The sequence below is a fragment of the Empidonax traillii genome, unplaced genomic scaffold (assembly GCF_003031625.1).
Source record: "Empidonax traillii isolate 1590-97213 ecotype Southwest subspecies unplaced genomic scaffold, ASM303162v1 scaffold276:size1176444, whole genome shotgun sequence".
Lineage (NCBI taxonomy): Eukaryota > Metazoa > Chordata > Aves > Passeriformes > Tyrannidae > Empidonax > Empidonax traillii.
Window position 1 is genome coordinate 1,060,666 of NW_020955469.1, and position 25,874 is coordinate 1,086,539.

Consider the following 25,874-nt stretch of genomic DNA (forward strand, 5'->3'; position numbering starts at 1 on the left):
CAGACAACAGTTACATCCCCTGACACACAAGATGTTGAAATGACTGGTCTTACACAGCTCCCTCCTTGGCAGCTGAAGAAACTGTGAACAAGCAATTATTTGTCATGAATTATCACAACTGGTGACTGTGGCACTGTCATGACATATCCCTTATTATTGCTGTTTTCTATAAAAATAAATCAATACAATAACGAATAAATTAATTTAAAAATACATTCCTCCAAGTAGACAGTGGCTCTAAAACGGGAGAGTCAGCTTGTGCAGATGGGGCTGAGGGGGGCAGGAAGGACCCTCACTTCTTTTTTTGGGGTGAAAATCACAGAATCACAGGATTTTTAAGGTTGGAAGGGACCTTTGGAAATCACACAGTCCAAAGCCTCCTGCCAAGGCAGGGTCACCTGGAGCCAGTGACACGTGGACATGTCCAGGAGTGTTTGGAATGTCTCCAAACAGGGAGTCTCCACACCCTCCCTGGGCAGCTGTTCCAGTGCTCTGCCCCCCTCCATGGAAAGTTCTTCCTCATGTCAAGATGGAGCTTCTTGTGTCTTAGTTCATGGCCATTGCTCCTCGTCCTGTCACTGGGCACCACTGAAAAGAGTCTGGCACCATCCTCCTGACACCTGCCTTGGAGATATTTATCTCATGTATGTATATCATACATGTACCATATATATATATATTACATATAGCAAATATTTATATAAATGTATTTAGATACATATATACACATATAGATATCTCTTTATATATATGCATATACATGCACATATGTACATACATACATATGCATATTTATATAAATACATGCATTTATGCATGTATACATGCATATCTTTACATATACATAATTGCATATATATATATATATATATATATATATATATAATTAATGAGATCCCCTCAGTCTTCCCTGGGCTAAAATCCAACACCTGCAATTCCACCGGAGGGCTGGATTCCGAAGGGCTTTTGGAGGGGGTTCCTTCTCCACAGAGAACGATTCCCTCCGAGGGCTGGAACACTTTTAACCGCAGCCTAAGTATTTATTGCGACTGCGGGTCGCGCCGGCTCCGGCTTAACGACAGCCTGTGTTCATTTTGGACCCGCAGGCGCGCGATTATCGCCATTTACACGTTTATTTTCACCGCAGCTCCCACCGCCATCGCCCCGCTTCCCGCGCGTCCCCTCAGGCTGCCGGAGGGGGCGTGGCCTCTGTGAAACCCCGCCCACCCCTCCTTCCCGCGCAGGCGGAAGTGACGCGCTCGCGGTGACCTTCAGAGGCGGCGGGCGGGTGTCGGGACAGGCCCTGCTCTTTCTCTCGGTGTTTCTCTCCCGGTTCCCTCCGCTCCGGCTCCCGCTCCGCTCCCCGCAGCCATGCCCAGGGGCAGCCGCAGCCGCACGTCCCGCGTGCCGCCCCCCGCCAGGTGAGGGCCGCCCGGGTCGCCTCCTCGTCTCCCGTCCCCTGTCCTTCCCGAGGGCCCCTCGCAGGCCGCAGCGGCCTGTCCGCCATTGCGGCCGCTGCGGCCCGGCGGGTTGGAGCTGCGCTGGCTCTGGAGGAGCGGAATTCGCTGCTTGGGGGGTGGTGGGAGTGGGTCCGCTCGGCCGCAAGGCCTGGCCATCCCATCTGGACTTTTAAGGCTTATTAACACTTAAGGGTTAATCAACCCCTTTTGGGTCATACCTCATTTTTTTGCACAAGATAGCGCATTCTTTTGTGGGGTGGGGGGAAGGCGAGGCTTTAAAACAGCCAGAAAGAAGCCTCTAAACGCGACCCCTGTCTTGCATAAGTCGCTCACCAGAACACCGAGTTCCTGCCCTCAGGGTATAACTTTGTGACTCTTGAGGAAGGACGGTGACCTCCTGGCCCTGCAGCCACGGGGGCTCTGCCTGGAGCAGTGTGAAGTGATGATGATGTGAGTTTTCTCTCTCTCTCTCTCCTCGCAGCCGGGCCCCGCCGATGAGAGCCGCGTCCCCAGCGCCGGCTCCTCGGGCCGCGGTCCCGGCCGCGGCTCCGCCTTCTGCCGTGGCAGCTCCGGCGCCGAGGCAGCCGGGGCTGATGGCCCAGATGGCCTCGACCGCCGCCGGGGTCGCCGTGGGCTCGGCCGTGGGACACACCATCGGCCACGCCATCACCGGAGGCTTCAGTGGGGGGAGCGGCCACGAGGCTGCTCGGCCTGATATCACTTACCAGGTGAGGGAAAGCACAGCTGGACACTGCTAGTGCCTTGACAGATCGACCTACGGGCTAAGATAGACTATATATATAATCGTATATAGTCTGTAGTTAAGTTAAATCTCCAAGGTAACCACCACACTCACCACGAGTATCTTAAAAGTAGTTCACATGAGTGATGCGTGCTTGTGGCAGGGTGTCAGTGCTATTTTCTACTGTAAAATTCCCCTTATTCAGGCAGGATGTTCCAGGTCTGATGATGGTAAGATCTATTGTAAGACTTTTTTGTGCTGCTCAGACACAGAGACGAAGCTGTTGCTTTGCCCAGATGCCATTCAGAGTTACCTGAGCATATCCAAAATCGCCTAAGTGTTTCTCACTTTAAAAACTGCTCTGTACTTCAGCCCCTTATATTTTTCCCATTTAAAAAGCAACATTTTGACTAAAGCACAGGGAAGAAACCTCAGTAAGCAGCACGGGGGGTGGTTTGGCTTTGAGCTGGAGCTGTTGGAAGGGCCCTTACGAGGCTGTGTGCTGTTTCAGGAGCCTCAGGCAGCTCAGGCTGCCCAGCAGCAGCAGCAGGCTGGTCCTTGCCAGTACGAGATCAAACAATTCCTGGAGTGTGCACAGAACCAGACTGACCTCAAGCTGTGCGAGGGCTTCAGCGAGGTGCTGAAGCAGTGCAGGTTTGCTAATGGTAAGTGGACAGTGCTGACAGTAAACTGCTAAATGGGTTAATTAGTGGTATTATTGTGGGAATGATGTCCTGGGGTTTTGATCTGTCTGATGGGGAATGGGGAGGGATGGCAGGTGCACCGAAGTCAGATAAAGCAGCTGCTGTTCTGTTGGGCTTGCTGCTTTGGTCCTGTACATGTAGCTGGAGGTGATGGGGTGGAGAGGGAGTGGATTCCTGAAGTTTTGTGCTGGTGCATGGATTGAAGCTGACTGGGAAAGTGGCAGCAGCACACTTGGAGAATCAGCAGGGCACTGTGAGCCTGTGGGAAGGACAACAGCCGAAGCATCCTGACCTGGGAGGATGGAGATGCTGCACACCAGGGTGCTCTGCTGATATCTGCACTTCAGCATGTCCCAGCAAATGGATGAGGGGAAGGGGGAACATCTAACAAATCTGCTTTGTGGCAAGGAAAACCACCTGCCATTCAGGGATCCAGAATTTACTGACATAACTCCTTACCTTGCAGGTTTGGCCTAAGCCTGCAGTACAAGGTTGCTGAAGACCATCTTTCAAGAATTGACCTATGAATGAAAAAAAAACCAAACAACAAAACAAAAGCTTCAATAATAAAGTTTAAAGCTGTCTGATATCTTGTTAGTTCATATATTCACACTCATCCTGCCATAGCTGCCTCTGATGTGATACAAGTTAACAAACAGCCGCAGATTAATTTAGCACAAAATGGAAGATGGAACAATAAAGCAGAATGAGCTAATGTGGGTTCACTGGTTTGCTGCTCGTGTTGGATATATGTGATACAGTGTATGAATAAACTTCTCTCTCTATAAGTACCATCTCTGCTTGCTGAGTTTGAGTGCTGGAGTTGAGCTGGAAGGGTGGGTGTCTACCTTTAAAACAAGCCCTCTGTTCAGATGCAAGGGATTCTGAGCATCACACTCCAGTTTTCAGTAACACAGAAGCTGTAGGTGTTTCCTTCATCCTGTGACGGGAGCTGAGGGCTGGAAGATTAGAGGATGGTCCTTTCAGGCAAGTGACAAAGCTGCTGATGCTACATGAAACAAGAATAATAATCATAACTATTTTAAGAGTATCTACTGATGCAAAATGCAAACCCTCCTCTTTCCATTGGAGGGAGCAGCCAGCTCATGCCTTGCTCAAATCCTTGGAGCTTGCAGAGTAAACAACTTCCTGCACTTCTCTGGTAAACCCTGGATAGGATGTACTCCCACAGGCGAGTGTGGTGGGGAATAACCCTGCTCTGAAAAGTGCAGTTCCTGATAAAAATACCTTTTATGGCATGACCTGTTTTTCCTACTTTTATGCTGCTGGACATTCTGCCTGTTCCCAAAGCCCTTCACCGCTCATCTGCAGTTCCTGGAAGTGAAAGGATTAAACCAGTGTTAAAATCATAGAATATTGAGTTGGAAGGAACCCAACAGGATCAAGTCCTACTCCTGGGGGAAGGGTCACCTCGCACATGAGGAAAAAGGGCTGGTGACACGAGCAGCTTTGCCTCTGCTGATGAAGCTCCCAGCTCACTTCCGAGGTGCAACAGAAATAAAACCAGTTTGGGCCCAACTGTGAGAGGAAATGGCCTTAAGGTGAGACGGGAAATTCAGATTGGATACCATAAAAACTGTTTTCACTGTTGGGGTGGTCAGGCACTTGGAACAGGTTGCCCAGGTAGGAGGCGGAGTCAGCATCCCTGGGGGCGTTCAGGAGGAGCTGGGCGATGTGGTTTAGGGGTCACTGGGTGCGCGGCTGGACCGGACGACTTTAAAGCTCCCTTCCCACCGTGGTAACTCCACGCTCCCACCCCCGCCCGCCCCGTCCGTCCCCGCAGCGCTGCCCGCGGGCGGGCCGGGCGACGCGCCGGGGGAATCCCGGATCCCGCAGCCGCCTGCCCGGCAACACCCCCCGCGGGAGGAGCGAGCGGCGCGGGGGCCCGGCGGGGCTCAGCCGCCCAAGGGTTAATTATAATTAAACCCGGGCGGCGCGGCGGGCAAGTCCCGCAGCTCCGGGGCGGCCCCCGGGCCCCCCCCCCCCCCCCCCCCCCCCCCCCCCCCCCCCCCCCCCTCGCCCCTTGCCCGGCCATGCCCGCCCGGCGCCCGCCGCTGCCAACTCGCGCTGCGCTCTGCCCGCGGCCGGGCGGCGGCGGGCGGCCCTGAGCGCCCGGATCCCGGCCCTGAGCGCTTCAGATCCCGGCCCCGAGCTCCCGGATCCCGGCCCCAAACGCGCCCGGAGCCCGGCGCCAGGCCTGGGCCCAGCCCGGGCCGCCCTCAGCGAGGTGAGGCCCCGCCGGCACCGGGGGTGGAAGGGACCGGCCGCGTTCGGGGCGGGCGAGAAAGGGGTTTGGTGTGATGTGGGGGTGTGTGTAGAGGGTGTCGCTGCCTCGCAAAACTCCTGTTTTTCCAGCGTTGTTATTTGTGTCCGGGTGCGGCGGCGGGAGGGTCGCGGTAGGGACACCCCTCCCCTCTGCCTTGGAATGGGGGTCGGCGGCGCCGCTGGAGCCTGTTCTCGGCTGGGGGCGAGAGCGGGAGAGCTCCAGTGCTTAAAAACCGGCCTAAAAGCTGGATTTGGCTTGAGCTTTCCAGGTTCAGTATTTGCACGTTATTGCACATTGATCAAAGACCCCCCCCTCTCCACCCCGTGTGGCAGCTGCGGGCGAGGGGCGATGCCCAGAGAGAAAATTCCCCCCTCTGCCCCCTCCCTGCAGTCCCCGCGTATCCCGTTAGTGCCATGGACCGGCTGCTTATATAATTCCAGGGTGTTTCATACAAGTGCCCGGGCTCTCTTCCCAGGAGAAGGCAGCACAGGGATCCCACACTTCTCCCGGCAGCACCCCCCCCTCGCCTTTCAGGCTCCAGCCCTTCCCCACAACACCAACCCCCCCGGGATGTGCATTTTTTCACTTCAAAAAGAATCAAAGTTGTTGGTTCTCCTCCCCCTCGGAGATATTTTATTTTTCCTACTTCCTGATCCCGCCTCTCGTTTATAATTCCAGCCCAGGCTTGGTTTGGCGTTCCTTGTAATATTTCCAACGGCTAAAATTTTATAAATGAAATCAAACTCATGGCTGTTTAGAACAGCCCATGTTAGACAATCACTCCTGGCAGCAACAGCCAGAGACCCAAAACACCCCATTAGTCTTTACAACCAGGACAGATACGCACTGATAATGAGATTTAAATGTACTTAGAGATGCCAGTGCCCTGGCAAACTTATTTCCACCTCGGAGAGGGGGGGAGAGGAAAAACCTGCAGTACTGGGGATCTCCTGCCTGCCTCTGTCCCCTCGCCAGCAACAAACTCTCACCCCAAAGTGACAGTGTTGCTGCCCAAGCTTGTAAGAGCTGCTTTCCATCCTAATTGCTTGGACTCCGTGTCCGGGCACAGAAAGAAGCTGAAAACATCCAGTTCCCAGAGCTTACAGGGAACAGCCAGTAAAAATTAGGGATCAGGAGTACTGATGATATCCCGTGCCCCTTCCAAAATACTGTCACACTGCTCCTCCTCCAGCAAGAGCAGCACGTATCAAAAAAACCCAACCCCGAAATAGGAAAAAGAAATGAGATAAGAGCCTTAGAAGAGTTTTGGAGGCTGCTGGCAGCTGCACACAAGTGGCTGAGGAAGCTTGTTCAGCTGCTGTCCTCATGCTGCCTCGGCCCCGACTGACCCCGCAGCACCCAGTCCCCCACCTGCACACTGACCCACTGAGCCCCTCGTGCTGCTTCACTGCCTCTCACCACCCATTTTCCCTCCTTAGTCCTTTTCCCTTCCCTTTAAACGCTATTTTTTCCTCCTTATTCTCAGGCAAAGGTAATTTTGTCGTCTTAAAAATAATAAGGGGGAGTGGGAAAGAAAGAAAAAAAAAGGCAGATTCCAGCAGTTGGCAAGGGACGTTGGATGGTGTTGGCATGGGGTGATGATTCTGGAGGCTGCTACTTGCCCTGTGAACGGGGTGTGGGGAAGGGATCAGGTTTTGAGGTGCTGCAGTGCTCCCCAAAGCCTTGCCCCAGCCAGGTTATGGGGGAATCCAGTGGGATTTCTCCTGTTCTCAGTGGGATCTCTGCAAGGTCCCAAGGGCAAAGCTTGGCTTTTCCAACCAGAAAAATAATCCTGTTGGTCTTTGGCCCAGGATTGTCCTCCTCCTTCCTCCTCCTCAGTATTTTCTCCTCCAGAAGGGATCAAGGCTCCTGGCCCTGGGGGCAGCCAGTGCCTGTCCTCACTCTTTTCTCCTTGCAGTCCCTTTGTGCCTGCAGACGAGCCCAGAGTGCTGCCAGATAGGAGCCAGAGATGACCAAGGAAGAAGAGCTACCAGACTGGAACTCATCCAAGGAGTTCTATGAAAAATATGAGCCGAAGGAGGTTTTGGGCAGGTAAAGCCTGTTCTTGGCAAACAGCTTGTTTTGGTTTCGCTCATTCCAGCGCCCGACAGGAACAGCGTTCCCTGGGAATCTGATACAAACAGGGCCCACAGCAGCATGGGGCTAAAAATAGCATGGAACAGCACTTTCCATCAGCTCAAAAAACCTCCTGTCCCACCGAGACAGGGCAACAGAGCGAGACCCGCTCGTGCACGAAAATACCGGCCGGCCCAGGTGCCGATGGCAGGGCTGTGGGATCGGGTTGGGGTGGGAAGGAGTGGAACCCCCACCCTGTCCGTGTCGTCCCTGGCAGGGGGGTGAGCAGCGTCGTCCGTCGGTGCATCCACAAAACCACCCGTCAGGAATATGCCGTGAAGATCATCGACATCACGGCGGGGAACATTTCCCCCAAGGAGGTGCAGGAGCTGCGCGAGGCCACCGCGAAGGAGATCGACATCCTCCGCAAAGTCTCGGGCCACCCCAACGTCAGTAAGTTGGGGCAAGGGGGTTTTCTGCCCTGTTGAATTCTCCAGCGTGTCCCCCCCAGGAGGGGTTTTGGGATGAGATCTCTGGAGGGTCACGCTCTGATGGTCCTAACGTGACGCAGGGCACCTGCTCAGGGCTTTGTTTGCTCTGCCTCCACACACACACCAGCAGTGCCCATGTTGTCTCCCAGCCAAAACACTAGTGCAGATCAACTCCTCATTAATTCAGATAGCAATTAAATCAGCAGTTTTAGCCTGTTAACAGACAGGAACACGTTATACACTGTGCTCACAGTCCCTGTGTTTTATTGCAGTCCAGCTGAAGGACAGCTATGAATCCAGCACTTTCTTCTTCTTGGTGTTTGACCTGTAAGTACCAGCTTGCCCAGCACCCCAGGCCCCTTCCCTCTCTGCAGATTGGCCCCAGCTTTTTACGGTCAGACAACCAGCTCTTGCTTTAGGTAGAACTGAGCCAGCTCATTGCAACCTTGCTGCCAGCACTGTTTCACCTCTGTCAGCAGCTCAGGTTTCCCTGTAACATTTGGTGGGAGCCTGTTATACATCCCTGTGGGTTATTTATATGCTCAGTGGGACCAGAGTGTCTGTGATGCCACAGCTCCCGATGCCAGGGCAGTGGGATGGATGTCAGTGCAGGGGGATGGCACTGTGAGAGCCCTGTCCCTGTCCCATCTTTGATGGTTGGACTTGATGATCTTAAAGGTCTTTTCCAACCTTAACAATTCTGTGATTCTGTCCAAACCTGCCCTCTCCAGGCACAGCCTTTTCTCCTGCCACCTGATGTTTTACAGAATTATATAAAGGCATTTTTACCCCTTTTTACTAAGTCAGGTGGTTATTTTGTGCAGTGGGTGCCCTGGGTTGTTAAGGGGCAGCAACCCCTGGGTGCCACCACCCTGGTTTGCCATTACAGCTGCCTGACTCTGCTTCCCCACCTCGTGCAGGATGAAAAGAGGGGAGCTCTTTGACTACCTCACTGAGAAAGTCACCTTGAGCGAGAAAGAAACCAGGTAAGGCCAGATACAGATGGCTGAAAATCCCATTGCAAAAGCACAGCGTGGTTTTGAGGGACAACCTTGCAGCCAGCACAGCATGGACAGAACAGCACCCCAGGCTGTGCTCCTGTGCTCCTGTCCCCATCCCCATCCCTGGGAGCGTGGTGCATTCAGGACAGGACATGTGTTGCCATCCATCCCCAGGAAGATCATGCGAGCGCTGCTGGAAGTGATCCAGTACCTCCACTCCATCAACATCGTCCACCGGGACCTGAAGCCGGAGAACATCCTCCTGGATGATGACATGAACATTAAGCTGACAGATTTTGGCTTCTCCTGCCAGCTGAACGAGAATGAGAAGCTCAAAGGTAGGAGGGTGCCGAGGCGAGGGTGATGCTGGAATGTTGTTGAAGTGCCCATGGGAGTCAGTGGAGTTTTTCCAGCCCCACTGTCCCCTTGGGCCAGTCTCTCTGCCATGGGTGCAAATTGGTGCTGGCCTTGGGGTGCTCTCCTGCTCATACATGAGTTCTGCCTGCCCTTGGCCTCCACACTGCTCTCCTTGCCATGAAAAAGTTGCTGCCCCTTAGGGAAACCATCCTATTCTTTCCACGTCTTTTTTCCTCCATCATGAGTTGATCCTGTCCATTTACTGCCCAACATTATTGTTTTTTTCCCCCAGCTCCTACCTGCAAAGAGCCACATATCCAACAGCAGGCATTCCCTCCCAGCAGCATCCCCATCCCTCTGGTCACCTGCTTTTTAGCCACTGTAACTCACCAAGAAAAGCCACCACTGAGTGGCAGTTACTCCTCCTGGGAGCACCATCCCACCGCAGAGATCCCACCTGGGATGCAGTTCCCCCTCATGGATCACTTGGGGGTGGGTGGGTGGGGGTGGCACAAACCCCCTGGGTGGCTCAGGGGGATGATGCTCTGCCCTGTCTCCTCAGAGATCTGTGGCACACCTGGATACCTGGCCCCCGAGATCCTGCAGTGCTCCATGGATGACGAGCACCAAGGCTACGGGAAGGAGGTTGATATGTGAGTGAGACGTTGCCCCCTTGAGCTGTTCCCAAAACACACGTGGTTTGAGGCGCAGCCAGAGTTGTGCCAATAGGAATCCACTGGAATGTTTGGAAAGAGCTAAATGATGCACCAAAACCCAACACTGGCAGCTGCAAGGGGCTCGTCCTGGTGACCAGGGGGCTCAGGCACAGAGCAGGGGGAGAAGCAGCCTTTGCCCCATCAGGGAGGAAGCAAAGCAACACTTGCTGTTCATAAGAATCAACTCAGCTGAGCTACAAGACACATCACACACCTTGTTTAAACACACATGAACCCGAGGCAGCCCCTGGGAGAGCAGCCAGCTCAGGACAGCCTGTCAGAGCCCCACAGGAACTTTGCCACCATCTCTGGTGGCTTCAGGCTCAGGCCCTCAGTGATCAGAGCTGTAACTAAACACTCAAAACACACCAGGGCATTTCAGTCCCTGTCCAGTTTAAATATCACTGTTAACTGCTATGACAGGACACTTTGCACACCACAGCCTAAGCTGAACATCTCAGAGCACTATTGCATCCCACCCTCCCACATCTTTTCCTTCCCCTAAAAAATTAACAAGCCTCAGCAGCAGCTCAGCCTCCCTCACCGACACCACCCAGGGCAGTTTCCTCCTGGTTCTCCAGGGAGGCAAAAGCAAGTGTAGCCACCCCTGAGGTGCCACACGGCGGGGCTGGAGGCTCAATTTGGGCTGCCCACAGGTGGAGCACCGGGGTGATCATGTACACCTTGCTGGCCGGCTCCCCTCCCTTCTGGCACCGCAAGCAGATGCTGATGCTGCGGATGATCATGAACGGGGACTACCAGTTCAGCTCCCCGGAGTGGGACGACCGCTCCGACACCGTCAAGGACCTGGTAGGTGCCTGGGGTGGGAAAAATCAGGAGTGGTGTTGCAGACCCCTGTGGTACATCTGGGCGCCCCCCCTGCAGATCTCCCGGTTCCTGGTGGTGGACCCCCGGCAGCGGTACACGGCTGGAGAGGCACTGGCACACCCCTTCTTCCAGCAGTACGATGTGGAGGAGGTCCGGCACTTCAGCCCCTTCCGGAAATTCAAGGTGAGGAGGAGCCTGGGAGCTGCAGGAGCACAGCAGGAGGATTGGGCTTCCCAGCTGAGCCCGGAGAAACTGGGAGTTCAGCGAGGCTGATGGAGCTGGGCTTTGGGAGGATGCGACAGTCTGGGTGGAGAGCCCTCTCCGAGCACTTTAGTGTATACTGGTAATTCCTAAGGGCTTTATCACAGGATGGGGGCTAAATAAGAGAAGGGAAAAACTTGCCTCTCACCCTCCAAAAAAACATTATATAAGAGCTGGGGTTGTTTAGCCTGGTGAAGAGAAGGCTCCAGGGAGACCTTAGAGCCCCTTGTAGTGCCTAAAGGGGCTCCAAGAGAGCTGGAGAGGGACTTGGGCAAGGGATGGAGTGATGTGACAAGGGGGGAATAGCTCCACACTGACAGACAGCAGGGTTAGATTAGATATAAGGAAGAAATATCTTCCCTGTGAGGGTGGGGAGGCCCTGGCACAGGTTGCCCAGAGAAGTTGTGGATGCTCCATCCCTGGAAGTGTTCAAGGTCAGGGTGTGGAGCAACCTGGTCTGGTGGAAGGTGTCCCTGCCCAGGGCAGGGGCCTAGGACAAGATGAGCTTTAAGGTCCCTTCCAACCCAAACCATTCCGTGATTCCCTGGCATGGATCCATGGCCTCCTCCAGCCCCACACAGACACCAGTGCCAGGAGCCGGGCTCTCTCCCTACTCCTGCACACGGATAGCGGCCGCATGGGACACGCTGGGGCTGGCCTGGCCGTGCTGTGGGAGCGCCCAGGGATTGCAGCCCGTCCCCCTGTGCTGCAGGTGATCTGCCTGACCGTCCTGGCGTCGGTGCGAATTTACTACCAGTACCGGCTGGCGAAGTCGGTCACCAGGGAGCTGGTGGTGCGCGACCCCTACGCCCTGAAGCCCGTCCGGAAGCTCATCGACGCCTGTGCCTTCAGGACCTACCGGCACTGGGTGAAGAAGGGGGAGGCCCAGAACAGGGCTGCCCTCTTCGAGAACACCTGCAAGGCCATCCTGCTGACCCTGGCGACCGAGGAAGGGCTGTTCTGATCTCTCTGTGGAAGCCGGTGATTTGGCTCGCGATAGGCGAGTAAAATCTTTGAAAACAAAATGGGGGGGGATTTCTGTTTTTCTTTCCTTCCCTTTCGCTGGCCTCGGGTCAGGTGCAAATGCAGACCCAGCTGTTGTTTTCCCCTGGGGTTTGTCCCACTGTAAGAATGGGTTTGGAGAAGCCACCTTTTAATAGAGGCATAACCTTCCCCAGCAGGGAAGGCTCAGCCCTTGGCAAAGCCCAGCACCAGAGCATGACCCTCCTGGCAGCCCCACACACCCCACAGGGGCTGGGGGTCAGAGAAGCTCTGGCCTGGTCCCACACACATACACGCCCCTCTGCTTATTTAAAAAGGACACCAAAAGGAGAGCTGGAATATCTACCACACCAAATGGATACTTAAGACAAACCCCCCCTGCCTGCCTTCCCCAGTCGCTGCTCCCACCCAGACATCCCAGTGCCCAAAGGAGTTACAGCTGAAAGTATTTATTTTTCATTTTTAAAAACCATCAGGGTTTAATGGGAAGTGACAGCTGGGGGGTTACTGATCATCTCCACAGGAGAAAATGCCTCAGGTCTTCCCAAGTGACCCCTTAGAGCTCGGGTTTGGTCCGGCTTTTCCGGGCTGTGACGGGCGGGATGTCGGCAGCGCAGCGGAAGCTGAGGTTGTCGGAGGCCGAGTCTGGTGTGTTCCCCATTCTCACAGTGAAAAAGAAACCCAAAATTAACCCTCCCTAGTTAACACTCAGATCATTTAATGTGACCTGCTGTAACAGACTAGAAACATCTTCCATTTCCCTTGAATACCCTCAAGAAATGCATTTAATTCCAAATACCCGATGGAAAATGCACATGGTTTGAGAAGCACTTAGGGATGGATTTATAGCAGGAAAGTTTTAGCAGTATTTGTAGTGTGTTCTCCCAACTGCTTCCCAAAAAAAAAAGAGTAGGAACAATTATCTTTTAAAACAAACCCCCCTTCCAAATAAAACCAAGCCAGAGGAAATCCCTGCGAAGCAGCACCTGGGCCTTGCCCGGACCTACCTGGTGGTAACACGAGCTCTGTGGTTTGCAGACCCATCTGCAGTGTCGATCCACGAGGCCCCTCTCAGGACCTGCATGTGCTGAGCCCCCTGCCTGGTTGGCCTTCCCGGAGCCAGGAACTCCGAGGCCGTCCACTCCCAGGTGTTTCCCAGCAGGTCGTAGAGCCCTGAGACACGGATGGTTTTGTGTCAGGATTAGGAGAGCACATTTGTGAGGGCTGCAAAAGCACTGTGGCGTGTGAGAGGGGGCACAACATTCCAAGCATCACTGCAAGAGCGTGGTTTAACGGTGAGACTGGGAACCAGAAGCTCTTCACTGTGTTCCAAACTGTCCCCAGTTTACAACTGGGCCTTTAATGTGTCTCATCATTTCCCACCTGTGTGAGGGCACGGCATCCACTGCCCTCCAGTGTGCTGGGGATTTTCAGGTACATCACACCGAGTTGCAAAATAACCAAGTTTTGATTAAAAGCAGGGGAGGGTTTGGTGCACTGGAGTCAACTTCAGCACCAACCAGCAACGCTTTTCTGGGCTCAGCTATTCCGTCAAGATGCTGTTGTGAGCCCACATCACATCTGAAACTCTGCCACGGCGACAGGATTTTATAACAAGTGCTAATTTAGGAAGCAGATGCCCCAGAGCAGGAGGAGGATGTACCATAGCTGTTCTGAGGGGGGAAGGCTGTCACCGGTGAGACGCCGTGATAACCGTCCTCAGCCGTGTCCTCCCGCGGGAAATCACCCTGGGGGAAGAGACATCACTCCAAGCAAAGAACCACCACAGAAACAACATAAAATCCTGCTTTTCACGGGGCTATGTCACACCTGAATCAGGCAAATAACTCTCTGTTGCAAATTTACACAGCATTTCTGGCCAAGAGAGATCAATCACCTGAAGTTCTCCCAAGACAACCCCCTTCACAAACAAATTTCTGTATGAATTTTAAGAAGCGCTGAAATCCTGGTTTCCCAGGGAAGCTGGGGTGACCCTGCTCTCTCTAAAGGTATTTTGGATAACCCACCAGGAGCTGAGTTTCAGTACTCTGCAGGTAAGTCCCCAGTGCTTCCCAGCACCAGCAGCCAGTGCAGTGGTCAAGTTAACCACCACCCACCCTCAGGAGAGCTCAGCATAGATGGGATGATTTTTAGGATCTCACCTGCCACAGATTTGTACGGTTTGGCTGGAACTTATTTCCCCAGGGATACCGCCTTTCTGCCAAGGAGGAAAAGACACCCATTACTCCTGTGTCACTCCAGTTTTTAACCAGGCTTTTATGATTGGTTTTATAATTATATGAACAGGGCTTGTGGGTCTCATCCCTACAGACACTGAGAAATGGGAATCAGCAACATCTTAATTATTTTACTTATTATTATTAGACTCCCAGGCCAAAAAAGGTGGTTTATCTCCTTTCCGCCCCTTTTCTCCCCCCACCAATTAACCAGTGAAAACATCCCAGGATGGAGGTTTGGATCTGATGGAACTAACACTACTCTATGCTTTGGTTTGGGAAGAGGTCAGAGCTTGTGGTACATACGCTCCAGTCCTCCCCTGGCAGCGAATTCCCACTCTTCCTCTGTTGGGAGCCTCTTCCCTCTCCAGGCACAGAAGGCCCGAGCATCGTTCCAGCTCACGTGCAGCACCGGGTAATCCAGCCTGTCCTTTATGCTGGAGCCAGGGCCTGAGGGCTGGGAGGAATCACAGCAAGGAGATTTGAAATGACTGTATCAAATTCTCACTTAAAAAAGGGACCAGGGGGTGGAGGAGGCGAAGGGATGGAAAGTGCAGCAGAGCTGCTATTTTTTTCCCCCCATTTTCGGTCGGTAAGGTTCGGCTCACGCTGACACCCACACGAGCTCCCAGCACGGACAGGATTCACCACAGCAGGTTTTTTTTCACTCACCTGTCTCCAAAAAGCCTTTTCGATGGGCAGCCACCATGGGGCCGACTGGGGAGAGAAAAACAACCCCAGGTTAAAGGTAAACTGGTGACACCTGAAGTGGTGACACCCCCTGACGCCGTCCCACAGCAGCGTATGTTAGTCTGGAAGTGGGTCAAGGCCACAGTTTGAGCTGGGTTATCACAGGCACTGGGATGGTGCTTCCCCACAGAGCAGAGGCATCTGCTTTTAGAAGTGCAAATAGATCAAGAGGCTTGTGCTGGTTTAGTTTTTCACTGAAGCACTTTGAAACCTGCTTTGCTCTGTCACAGCTCCCTGGAGCAGCTCTGACAGCGTTCGCAGAGGATGTGAACAGAGGAGCATCAGGAAACAACCCCAGCCCATCCCAGGGTTCAAAACCCTGTCAGGTTCAAAACCAAAACAACCCCAGACTAAAGAAAAACCCCTGAGAACAGCCAGGCCCTGCACTTTTCCTCAGTGGAAAAGTAAACCCATCATCACTGAAACTCATCCCCGGGGGGGTTTAGATTTACCTCCAGTTTTTGGGTGACTTTTTTTTTCAGCTCTTCGGACACGAAATCCTCAAAGACAAAGCTCCAGCCGAACGCTTCTGCTTCTGTTTTGTATTTCTTTTCTCTAACAAACTCCCTGGCATAAACACAACATGCTCAGGCTTCTGGGTAAGAGATCTTCAAGTGCTGCACCACCAAATACAGCAATTTGTGCACGCAGCAAGTTCAGAGCAAGGCAAAAGGTACATGACCTACAGACACCCCAACTCCAGAGAGTCCTGGCTCCTCCCCAGCACAGTTCTATATGGTTTAGATTTAGATTTAACAGATAAAACCATATAGATTTAACAGATAAAACTATCCAATGTGCACCTGTTCACAGATCTGATTGTTCTTATGTTACTTGTGCAGGTAACATAAGAACATAACTTTGCAGGCACTCAGGTCTTCCATAATATGTAACAATTGCAGAGATCCCAAATCCCTTAAAAGCCAGTAAAACCTGCAGCTGCTGTTGTAAATGCCCCTAAAAAGCAAAAAAAAAAAAAGTCACATAATACTGAATAATAGCCTGTTCTACTCCACTTGTTGCAATAATTGCCATTACTGGGCAGTTTCTGGTGCAAGGAAGTGTTTTTAACCAACAAGGGCTCAGCCAGGCAAGCAAAGGCATTTCCCCCAGTGCATTTATCAGTGTTCTGTACAAGGGCTCTGATAAAATTCATAGAGTGGTCTGGTGTTTACAAATGGGAATTGAACCTACAGGAATCTGAAATCTGAAGTAGAACAGCCCTATTAGTAAAAAAGAGAGACACACACGAAAAATACATGTGTTTGGAAGGGGAGTAGCAGGGGAGAAGTAGAGGAGCAGGAGGACAAAAGGAAGAAGAAGAGAAAAGGAAGAGAAGGGGGGAAAGAAGAGGAGGAGGAGAAAAGGAAGAAAATGAAAAGAAGAAGAAGAAGTAAAGGAAGAAGAGGAGAGGAAAAAGGAGAAAATGGAGAAAATGGAGAACAGGAAGAACAGGAGAGGAAAAAGAAGAGGATAAAGAGAAGAGGAAAAGGGAGAGGAGGATGAGAAGGAAGAGGAAGAAACAAGGGGAAAGAGGAGGAAAGGATAAATAAAAGGAAGGATGTTTGCAAGCTACACCGGTAAGATGCTTTGGCTTGCACTCGTAGTGTGATTTATTACCGACAGACACATTTTTTGGGAACACCCAAGCGTTGGCTTTTAAGACCCCAGGAACCAGCGCCAAACCCACACCCACACCCAGAGCAGCACCCTCCCCTCGGCCACCCGAGGCACCGAGGGCTCGCCCGGCAGAGTCTTGGCTCTCACCTGAAATCCCTGTTCGTGACGGGGTGTTTGTCGACAGCGAACGGCTTCACCGTCACCTCCCTGACGGGCCCCTCCTCGCCCCTCCTCTCCGGGGAGCTGGATCCCATCTGGAATGTCCCTCCGGGCAGCTGCACCATGCCTTCATCCTTCCCAGGAGCTGAAAGGGGGAGAGATTCAGCACGAGTAGTTCAATTTCCAGACGCGACCGAGCAGGACAGCGCAGCTCCTGCCGGGACATCCCGCAGGGATGGAGGGGGATGCGCTGCAGCAGCGACTGCGATCGGCGCTTCTACAGGTCTGGGGAGGGGGGGTCGGTGACGAGGTTTAAAACATTTTAAGCCCCATTTTCAGTGATTCTGGGGCAGGGAGTGGCTCCCCTCGCGGGGAAGGATCGGCAGGGAGCTCGGGGGAGGGCAGGGTGGGCTGTGCGGGGGATGCGCGGGGGTCTCGGCTCTCACCGCGCTGAGCCCCGCAGCGCAGCAGGAGCAGGAGAAGGAGCAGGAGCGGCTCCACCGCCCCGGCCATCCCGGGGGATCCGACCCGGAGGTGCTGCGGGCTCGGGAAGCGCTTCCGGGCCCTGCCCCACGTGGATGGTCCGTTGTGTGAGAAAAGGGGCATTTCCTCCTCTCCGCAACGCAGAGATTGAAAGGTGTTTCGCCTTCTGGCACCGGGGCCACCCGCAAACCCTCCCACCACCCAGGCACGCAGGGGGGCTTTTTTTGGTGTTTGAGGAGGGTTTTTTTGGTGGGTTTCGGATTTTTAAGGTTCCTTTTATGGTCATTCAGCAGCCACGTGAATGAGGAAGGAGACCATTGTCTGTTAACACAAAGCAGCACTGGGATTAGGGAAAATCATTTAGGAGGGGAGGAGCGAGTTCCCCTCCCACAGTCCCGATCTAAAGCTGCAGCTCTGCCTAGACCTGCTCCAGCTCTCATCCATAAACACTTTAATGCACCAGTATCAGTGTTAAAAACTCACCCCTCTGTTGTGACAAGGGTGACAACCTTGCACAGGTCCTTCCTTCTGCCCACTTCAACCCATTCTGCAGTCAAGTGAACTCAGTTTGATTCATAAGCAAGTACAAAACTATCAAGTGATTGTCTTAATCCAGCTCTTTTGTTTACTGAACAAATTCCAGGGAAGGCTGGAAGCAGAATGTTCAGGAGGAGTTTTAAAGAACCAATGCACATAAATCACAGAACAGAACAGTTTATTGGGTAAAAACGAAAGCAACCTCAGCCGTACACTTCAGTGAAATCAAAAATAAATAACTCATTTTTAGAGCCAAATCTTTGATTAAATTGATAATATTTTGAGAGGCCATGTTTTTCCAAAGGGGCTGCCCCTTAGGGCAGAGTGACTTCCATTGCTGGGAAATCCACCAGGGCCAAGGACATGGCCATCAGGGGGATTCCCTGGAGAGATTCCACGGGGCACATCCAGAGCTGCCACCGTCCCACCAGCAGATCCACCTCAGCCTTTCAGAGAGGACATCCCAGCTCGCATGATTTCATCCACCAGCAGAATGTTGCTGGCAATCACCGTGCTAGAAACAGTAAACAAATACTATTAGAACTGCCCTGTTGACATAGTTCAAGAAGACTCAGGTTTACTTTTGCGTTTCCTGGGATATCCCAGTTCCACTTTATCATTTAAACGATCGAACAGCCACTGGTGTTTAAAGTGGAAATACTGTGAGGAATGAATGAATGCTTACCATGAATGGAGCAGCTGCTTTTTGACATTGTAATTATCCCAGATTCCAGCTGCTGCAGCCACCATTGGCTCCCCTACAACAGAAGTGAAACAGTCTTTAAACAACCAGTTCACACAACTTAAAAGGGAGACTTTCTGTTGCCTGACATCTGATATCACTCAGTACATCCCACACAGTGTTACCACGTGCTCTGTCTTCACTAAAAACCCTTAAACCAGAATGCACTGCTACAACACACCCAACTGCAGCAGCAGGACACCTGCCAGGGCTTTTGTGTATCTTTTTATGGAAAAAGGTAAAGCTTTCTGTATTCAGAGCAACTTTGTTCTTCAGAGCTGAACCAGGACAGGTTCTTTACTAGGGCATCACCCCATTGTTCAGGAAGTCCTTACCAGTGTTCAGATCCACCCCAGTGAGCTGCCCTGACTCCACGTGCTCCGTCTGAACCTTCACTAAGGTCTCCTGGGGATCGTACCCGGAGTTCTGAGCGAGAACCTTGGACAGAAGAGAGACATCACTTCATGTTGTTAACTAAAGAGCCCTCCAGCCGGAAAAGCAATGGGTCTGCACGTGCTTTAATGTCACTTTATTCAGGAACTCCTTTACCTTAGGAATGATGAGCAGAGCATCAGCAAAAGCCTGAACTCCAAGCTGGGCTCTTCCTTTCACGCTGGGTTTGTGCTTAACAAGAGCATTAGCTACTGCCACCTCCAGTGCCCCTGCTCCTGGAACCACACACCCTGCAAGGGAAAACTCAACAGTCACACCAAAGCAAGCACCTACTCCAACTCAAACAGTTCATTTTCAGTGCAGTTTGATCTCTTCCTTCACTCTTAAAAAGACAACTTGTACCTGAGCAGTCGAGTAATTACACACCTACTGTAAACTATAAGGTGGCAGAGCTGTAACTAAAATACATGTGGCTTGGGCTCTGACTGCAGTAGTACAGGGAATCTGATACAGAATTCCCTAATTCTGCAGTGAGATTCCACAGGAGATCCCTCACATCCCCAGCAGAGCAGACTCACCGTCCTCAATCGCGTTCTTCACGGCCCGCAGCCCGTCCCTCACGGCGTCCTTGATCTGGGTCAGCGTGTGCTTGTTGGGGCCCCTGATCAGCAGCGTCACCGAGCGTGGGTTCTCACACTTCTCAATGAACGTGTATTTCTCTTCACCCTGCAAGGAACAGGGTCGTGTATCCCTGTCAGGCACTTGCTTCATCAGTTTACACACTGAATAAAAAAAAAGCTGGATGTGTTCAGGTTCAGTTCTGCACTAACAGCACTTCGAGAAGGGATGAGAACCAGCAGGATCTTTTTTTTCTCCTTTTTTTTTCAATTTTACAGACAACACCAAGAAAATACAGTATGAAAAGAGCCTATACCCATGCAGACGTTTCACACAGGGTTGTGAAATGCCACCAGCCTTTAATTGAACTCCCCAGCAGAGCTCTTGGTTGTACTCACCAGCGTGTACTCATAGACAAGCCCTGCGTGTCCCAGACAGTCAGGAGTGAGATCCTCCACAGAGTTCATGGCAGTGCCACCACACGCCAGGGTCAGCCTGGCAGAGAACACACACAGCTCAGCATAACACAAGTCCTAGGCCTGGAACAGTTTGCCTCTGTTCATCAGAGAGCTCCTCAGAAGAGTAAGTTTGTAGAATTAAGTCTCTTTTACATCTGAAGCATACTGAGAGCTCAAACTCCCCCATCCCTCAGTGTGCTGAACTGGCCTTTCTACAGTGTGTATGAACTACCCTGAGTTACACCAGGAGGAGCTGCATAGATTGAAGGGGACTTTTTAGTCCGAGTTCTTGAAGGCGGATTTAAGGCAGGCTTGACTCACTGTCCCAGTCTGGAAGAGCAGGTTGGTTATTTTACCCTCTCCTCTCCCCAGGAACTGACCTTTCCATGTTCCTCCTTTTCGCTCTCCGCAAAGCAACGATTCCCTCTTTTGCGAGTGCATCCAGGGAAAATGGATCAATTCCCTGGAAACGAAGGAAGTGACCATGAGGATAAAGACAAAGCTAAAAACACCTCTCTCAGTCTGACACTAATGAGTAATTTCTTCCTCAGGGCTCACAGAGTATCTCAAGTAGGAACCTTACACACAAATTCAGAAGTACCAGCCTAAGTTCAGCTATTTCTGTACCAAGTGAGTCAAACAGCACATGGTGGCCAAGAAATCAAAGTTTAGTTACACCCTTCATCTCACCTTCTGGTTGATCAAAACGAATCCTTTATCTGAATCGCCACAGACTTTTCTTTTCAAGTCTATGATCTTGTTCACTCTGTCTTCAATGAATTTTCTCTCTGCTTTCACCAACTTCTCCCTCTCTTCGGCACTTTTATAGAAGAATCCAGAGCTCACCTCTCTGAAGGAGAAAAAACAAACCACCAAAGCAGTAAGGAAACTATCCTCTCTGCTGTAGAAACAAGCATGAGAGCTGATCTTTTCAGCAAAATTCTCAAGAAATCAAATCAAAACAAACAAGACCCCCCCCTCAACTCAAGCTGCTCCTCCTGCTCTTTAGTTCAGAGCTTTTCCCCTACAATAAGGCAGACACTTGAAACTAAGAGCTCTGAACTGTATTTATATGTTTGCTGTAGAGTATCAAATTATGCCCAAGAAAGGAATGAAACAACAAAATAGAAACCACTACAATGCTCAGCCTCTCACAGATATTATTTCAACCACCCGCTTCCCTTTTCCCAAAGGGCTGCAGAAGGGGCATCACCTCTTTCCTTTCACCTTCCACACCTGTGCAGTCCTTTTGGTTGGGATTTCAGCACAAGTTAATAAAGAGTCTTTCAGACACAAGCACTTTCTGCTCCTCACCTCGCTGCTGTGTACTTACGTTTTCTCATACTCCAGGGACACATTGCAGGTAAGAATATAAGCATCTTCCACCCTTTTCCTCATGTCAGGATGGCGAGCACCATGATCCAGAACCAGCCCCCTGATCAGCCTGGAAGATTGAAAACCATTTTGTGTGTCAGTGGATGCACAGGAAGATATGAATTCCATGGAAGTGCAGGCTAGTTCAGAATTGAGGAACTGGTCCAACACGAAGTTGTGTTGGGAGTAAACAAGGATTATGTGTTCCCCTTCCAAGGGCATGCCCACTCCCATATGAAAAGCACACCCAGAAGAGTGAAAAAGGAATTTGCTCTGGCATGGTGTCTGACTGCATTAGCTACTGAGGAAAGCTAGTGCAGAATTCAGCCATGCCACTGAGGTAATACAAAGTCTATGGAATACCCACCCAGATTACCACAATCCAGCTGCCATTTATCAGATGCTATTTTGTATTTAACAGATACAAACCTAAAGAATAACCAAGCCACAGACACGATTACTAAGGGAGAAAAGTCTTCATGTTGTGTAAAAGCTTAAGCCAGTGTTGCTCTTTGCTGTTCAAAAAATTCATCAGGGAATGAAGTTCAGTGACTGACAAACTTCTCCTGCTGAGATATCTATGGCTGAAATCTCTATTTCTGCCTTTCTTTCAGCCCTTCCCTAGTAATTTTTCCAGTGGTAGCCCAAATTCTCTTAAAAAGAAACCAAGACTCCTACAGACCACTCAAACCTCAGGGAAGCTCAAGGACACTCCCGACTCACGTTGTGTCAGTCTCTGATTTGTGCTTCATCTCCATGATTTCCACCATGTAGAGGTCGATGGGCTCGCCTGGTTTTCTGACTGTCAGAACAGAATCTACGACAGCCTGGAACAGAATGGGGGTGAAACGGTGGCAATCCCAGCACTTTAAAACCTGGAGCTCTTCACACAGAGAGGGAAGGGGAGAGCTGGGCACTCACCTCTGTCAGGATGTCAGCAAGCTCGGCGTGAACTTTAGTACGGAGGGACGTTCTGGCAACATCTATGAGGGTCTCCCTGTCCATCTCCTTGGTCACTTTGACCTGCTCCAAGACTTCAAGTGCTTTTTCCTTTGCAATCTCAAATCCTTCTGCTACTATTCTAGGGTGCAAGCCCTTATGCAAGGGGTGAGAAGTCATTAGACCACTGAAGACAAAATGGGACTTTTTCAGAAGCAGAGCCTGTGGTTTCAATACTCCATGTAATGTCAAAACATAGGGAATATGCACGCTGCAAAGACAAGCTGTTCTGTCCTTCTGAATACATATAAAAGGAATGCAAGTCCTTTCAATGCAGAGGAAAAGTACAGATTATTCTAGCACAGAAGTGAAACCAAGGGAACTACAAAGCACACTTGGGTGTTCACTGTGCAATATGAATGTCTACTCTTAACACTCAAAGACCTGCCCTCAGGGAGGGCCTCCTTTTCAACACCAAGAAGTGTTTTTACTCAGGCAAAACAAAGTAACGGAAGGTATCACACAAAACCTTATTAAAAGTTACAGTATCCAAAATAAGCGAGTTTGATTTTGAACAAGTCTTAAAAAGTCCTCCTCGCCAGCTTTTTCCCTTTTTTACAACTTCTTTGATGCACTCTTTTTGAGCAGAAATATACATTCATGTTTCTCTAGTAATAAACATTAAACAAAACAAGCCGCAGGGTCTCAGTGAAGCTTTTAACTCGCCCACCTGCAACAGAAACACTGCATACACACCTCAGAAATATAGAGATCTGCCTGCTTTAGGAGCTCCCCAATGATCAGGACATTTGAGGTGGTGCCATCTCCAGTGATGTCATCTTGTGCCGTCGCTACTTTTGCTATCAAGGAGGCCGTGGGGTGTTGGATTTGCTAGACAAAAATAAGAAGCTGAGCAGGAAGTCTCAACTGCACCGGTACACAAAGCAACAACCTGAGATCAGCTAAAGGAAGCATGTAAGGACTTGGTGACGTTTTAATGGTTTATGTAAATTTCAACATGTTTCAATATGCTGTACATACCCTAGCTTGTTTGGTATGTACTTGCTACTAACTTGCTACTCCTTTGGCTGTTTATTTTATTATTATGAAACCAAAGAACACTCAATGAGTTGGTCTCTTTGCAGTTGCTCTGCTGAGCAGCCCATTTGCTGCTGGAGCCCTGAGCACCGTGCCTGTCTATCCCCTCTCCACAACCACCACACGACTTCTGTTCACCTCGAGAAATCAGTCTTTTGGTCTTTTTTGTATCACTTGGCATCACCAGCAGCTGACTGAAGGGTATTTTAACAGGTTAGATGCCCACAAACCTACAACGGTATCCACATTTGAAAAGTGCTTAGTAACTGTACTACAGCGAAATAAAACCTAATGGGGGTATTTATGGTGGCATTTGGCTTTTTATCACTGTTTTCTTTACAGAACTACCTCTAGCATGAAAGAACCCATTTAAGCTGCACTTAGTCCTTTCCTTTCCTGCCAAGGGACGTTTTGCTCTCAATGCACAGGGGCAAACACCATAGTGGGGGACGTGGTCCCCTCTCAGCCACAGGCACTCGCTGGCCCTACCAGCAGGCTCCTGCCTCCCTGAATTCCCTCCCCGGGGAGGCTCAGCAGCCGCTCACCATCTCCTGCAGCAGCACGTTGCCATCTTTGGTCAGCTTGATGTCTCCGGAGCCCGATACGAGCCTGCGTGGGGGACCCGGGGGGGGTGAGCGGCGCCTCGGCCCCAGCACACGTGGGCGGCCAAGGGCCCCACCCACCCATCCATTCATCCATCCATCCACCCATTCGCCCATCCCTTTGTTCCCCTCCGCACGTCCCGCCCCACCCCGAGCCTCCCGAGCCTCTCCCCTCACGCCTCCCCTCAGCCCGTGCGTCCCCCCTACCCCCCCCACCCCTATCCCCGCCCGCGCCGGGAGGGCCCCCTCACATCTTCATGGTGCCCTTGGGGCCCAGGTTGGTCCTCAGCACGTCCTGCAGCCCGCGGGCCGCGCTGATGTTCACGGCCAGCGCGGCCTGGGCACGGGCCACCTCGGCCTTGGGGTTGAGCGCCTTCACCGCCATGTCTGCCGCTCTGCTCTGCTCTGCCCTGCGCCGCGCGGGCGGGGCGGGGCGGGCAGGACAAATCCCGCCCCTTCTAGAACACTCCGGGCGCGCTGATTGGCCCTCCGCCGCGCCTGCCGCGTTCCCATTGGCTGCGGCGCCCGTCGCTCCGCCCGCCGCGGGAAGGGGCGGGGCGGTGTGGGCGCGGGCGCGGAGCTCATTGGCTCGTCGGCGCACCGGCCGCGTTCCTATTGGCTGTGGCGGCTGTCTCTCCGCCTGGCCCCGCCCCCGCACCGCCGCTGAGGGGACGCGGCCGTGAGGGCGGAGCGGGCGGGCGGTCATTGTGTGGATTTCTCTGAGGGGGGAGGGTTCTTCGGTCCTTAACCCACCTTCTCCTGTCACAGACACCCTCAGCAGCCACGCAGAGCTGTGGGAATAAATAATTAAGCCCGGCGATTTAACGTTAGACGGGTGGAATTAATAGTTAAGCGGACCAGATTAATAATCAGAATGGTTAAAATGCAGGGTTGAAGTTGATCAAAACTCATCTCCTCATAGCACAGAAGCTCCTGTGTGGGGCACCAGAGCCTGTGCAGTGCCCAGCACATCCCCTGTACCCAGGGCTTTCCTGGCCTGAACCCCTCACAGGGATTCCAAGGGTGGGGATGATCCTTCCCAAGGCCACCAGAGGTTTCCCTCTGGAAGAAAACCAGAAATTCTGTCAAGGCAACCTTGATGGGTGCTGAAAGGTTTACCCTACGCGGCCTCGCGTTGGTTCCTCACATCCCCGTGGGTACGGATTGCACCAGGTTTGGAGCCCACATTGCCCCATCTGGGCTTGAACCCCAAACACCCCTCAGAGCACCTGGCAGCATCAGGTGTGACACAACCCTCTCGTGATTTCAAGTATTGCATAAAGGAGATGCCTGGCCCTGAAATAATCCTGTCCTGGCTACGGAGTGCCAGGGACATCCAGGTGGTTCCAGCTGCTCCAGACAGCCCTGAACCACATCAAACAGGGACAACTGGCCCCCAGGCCAGGATTTTGTCAGTATTTGGTACGGAGAAGACAGAGACCCTTCCAGAGACCTACCAGGTGTGAGGCTGCCCAGAGAAGCTGTGGCTGCTCCATCCCTGGAAGTGTCCAAGGCCGGGTTGGACGGGGCTTGGAGCAACCTGGGATAGTGGAAGGTGTCCCTGCCCGTGGCAGGGGGTTGGAACTGGATGATCTTTAAGGTCCCTTCCAGCCTAAACCATTCTGTGATTCTATGAAATCTTCCCAACTCCATCCCACTTTTTGCAGCAGGGAGCTCTGGGTGCAGCCCTGGACGCTGGGCCTTGGCAACCCAGCGGGCAGTGACGCGGTGAACCGAACATGTTTTCATACTCTGCCAGGACTAAAGCCTGAGCCTGCTGCTGGGCCCAGTTTTGTTGCACAGGAGTTTTGGGGGAGCTTGATGGCAGCAGTGTCAAGTGTCGGGGCAGCCTCGCTGGGTTTGGCTGTGGGCTGTGCCACCTGCTTTGGGTGAGCATCTCAGGTTTCTGGGCAAAATGCCATGTTGTGCAGGACAGGAG

At 52.1% G+C, this 25,874-nt stretch overlaps 4 protein-coding genes and 2 non-coding genes across 6 annotated transcripts; 2 read left to right on the plus strand and 4 right to left on the minus strand.

Annotated features, from left to right (window-relative positions):
• Positions 1-1,250: 1,250 nt before the first annotated feature.
• On the plus strand, positions 1,251-3,697 carry CHCHD2 (coiled-coil-helix-coiled-coil-helix domain containing 2). Its single transcript, XM_027890056.1, has 4 exons — positions 1,251-1,421; positions 1,942-2,188; positions 2,714-2,867; positions 3,373-3,697. Exons 1-4 carry the CDS (start codon positions 1,372-1,374, stop codon positions 3,381-3,383), a joined length of 462 nt encoding a protein of 153 aa, XP_027745857.1. The 5' UTR covers positions 1,251-1,371; the 3' UTR covers positions 3,384-3,697.
• A 1,331-nt stretch (positions 3,698-5,028) lies between these two features.
• On the plus strand, positions 5,029-11,948 carry PHKG1 (phosphorylase kinase catalytic subunit gamma 1). The gene is made up of 10 exons (XM_027890053.1): positions 5,029-5,154; positions 7,112-7,245; positions 7,547-7,722; positions 8,033-8,087; positions 8,681-8,746; positions 8,936-9,099; positions 9,681-9,771; positions 10,491-10,644; positions 10,720-10,845; positions 11,636-11,948. Exons 2-10 carry the CDS (start codon positions 7,163-7,165, stop codon positions 11,885-11,887), a joined length of 1,167 nt encoding a protein of 388 aa, XP_027745854.1. The 5' UTR covers positions 5,029-5,154; positions 7,112-7,162; the 3' UTR covers positions 11,888-11,948.
• A 413-nt stretch (positions 11,949-12,361) lies between these two features.
• On the minus strand, positions 12,362-17,251 carry SUMF2 (sulfatase modifying factor 2). Its single transcript, XM_027890054.1, has 9 exons — positions 17,138-17,251; positions 16,680-16,836; positions 15,365-15,479; positions 14,835-14,879; positions 14,469-14,619; positions 14,088-14,143; positions 13,589-13,673; positions 12,933-13,098; positions 12,362-12,587 (listed from the first exon to the last, which is right to left on the minus strand). The coding sequence occupies exons 1-9, from the start codon at positions 17,202-17,204 to the stop codon at positions 12,482-12,484; spliced, it is 948 nt and encodes a 315-aa protein (XP_027745855.1). The 5' UTR covers positions 17,205-17,251; the 3' UTR covers positions 12,362-12,481.
• Positions 17,252-17,868: 617 nt separating this feature from the next.
• CCT6A (chaperonin containing TCP1 subunit 6A) lies at positions 17,869-24,366 on the minus strand. Its single transcript, XM_027890049.1, has 14 exons — positions 24,187-24,366; positions 23,879-23,942; positions 22,992-23,126; positions 22,218-22,391; positions 22,020-22,123; positions 21,256-21,366; positions 20,613-20,772; positions 20,303-20,385; positions 19,863-19,959; positions 19,425-19,572; positions 19,003-19,136; positions 18,789-18,891; positions 18,397-18,469; positions 17,869-18,225 (listed from the first exon to the last, which is right to left on the minus strand). Exons 1-14 carry the CDS (start codon positions 24,318-24,320, stop codon positions 18,153-18,155), a joined length of 1,593 nt encoding a protein of 530 aa, XP_027745850.1. The 5' UTR covers positions 24,321-24,366; the 3' UTR covers positions 17,869-18,152.
• On the minus strand, positions 21,496-21,629 carry LOC114060524. The gene has a single exon (XR_003571907.1). It is a non-coding gene; the product is annotated as a small nucleolar RNA SNORA15 (small nucleolar RNA).
• On the minus strand, positions 22,518-22,649 carry LOC114060525. The gene has a single exon (XR_003571908.1). It is a non-coding gene; the product is annotated as a small nucleolar RNA SNORA22 (small nucleolar RNA).
• Positions 24,367-25,874: the final 1,508 nt, after the last annotated feature.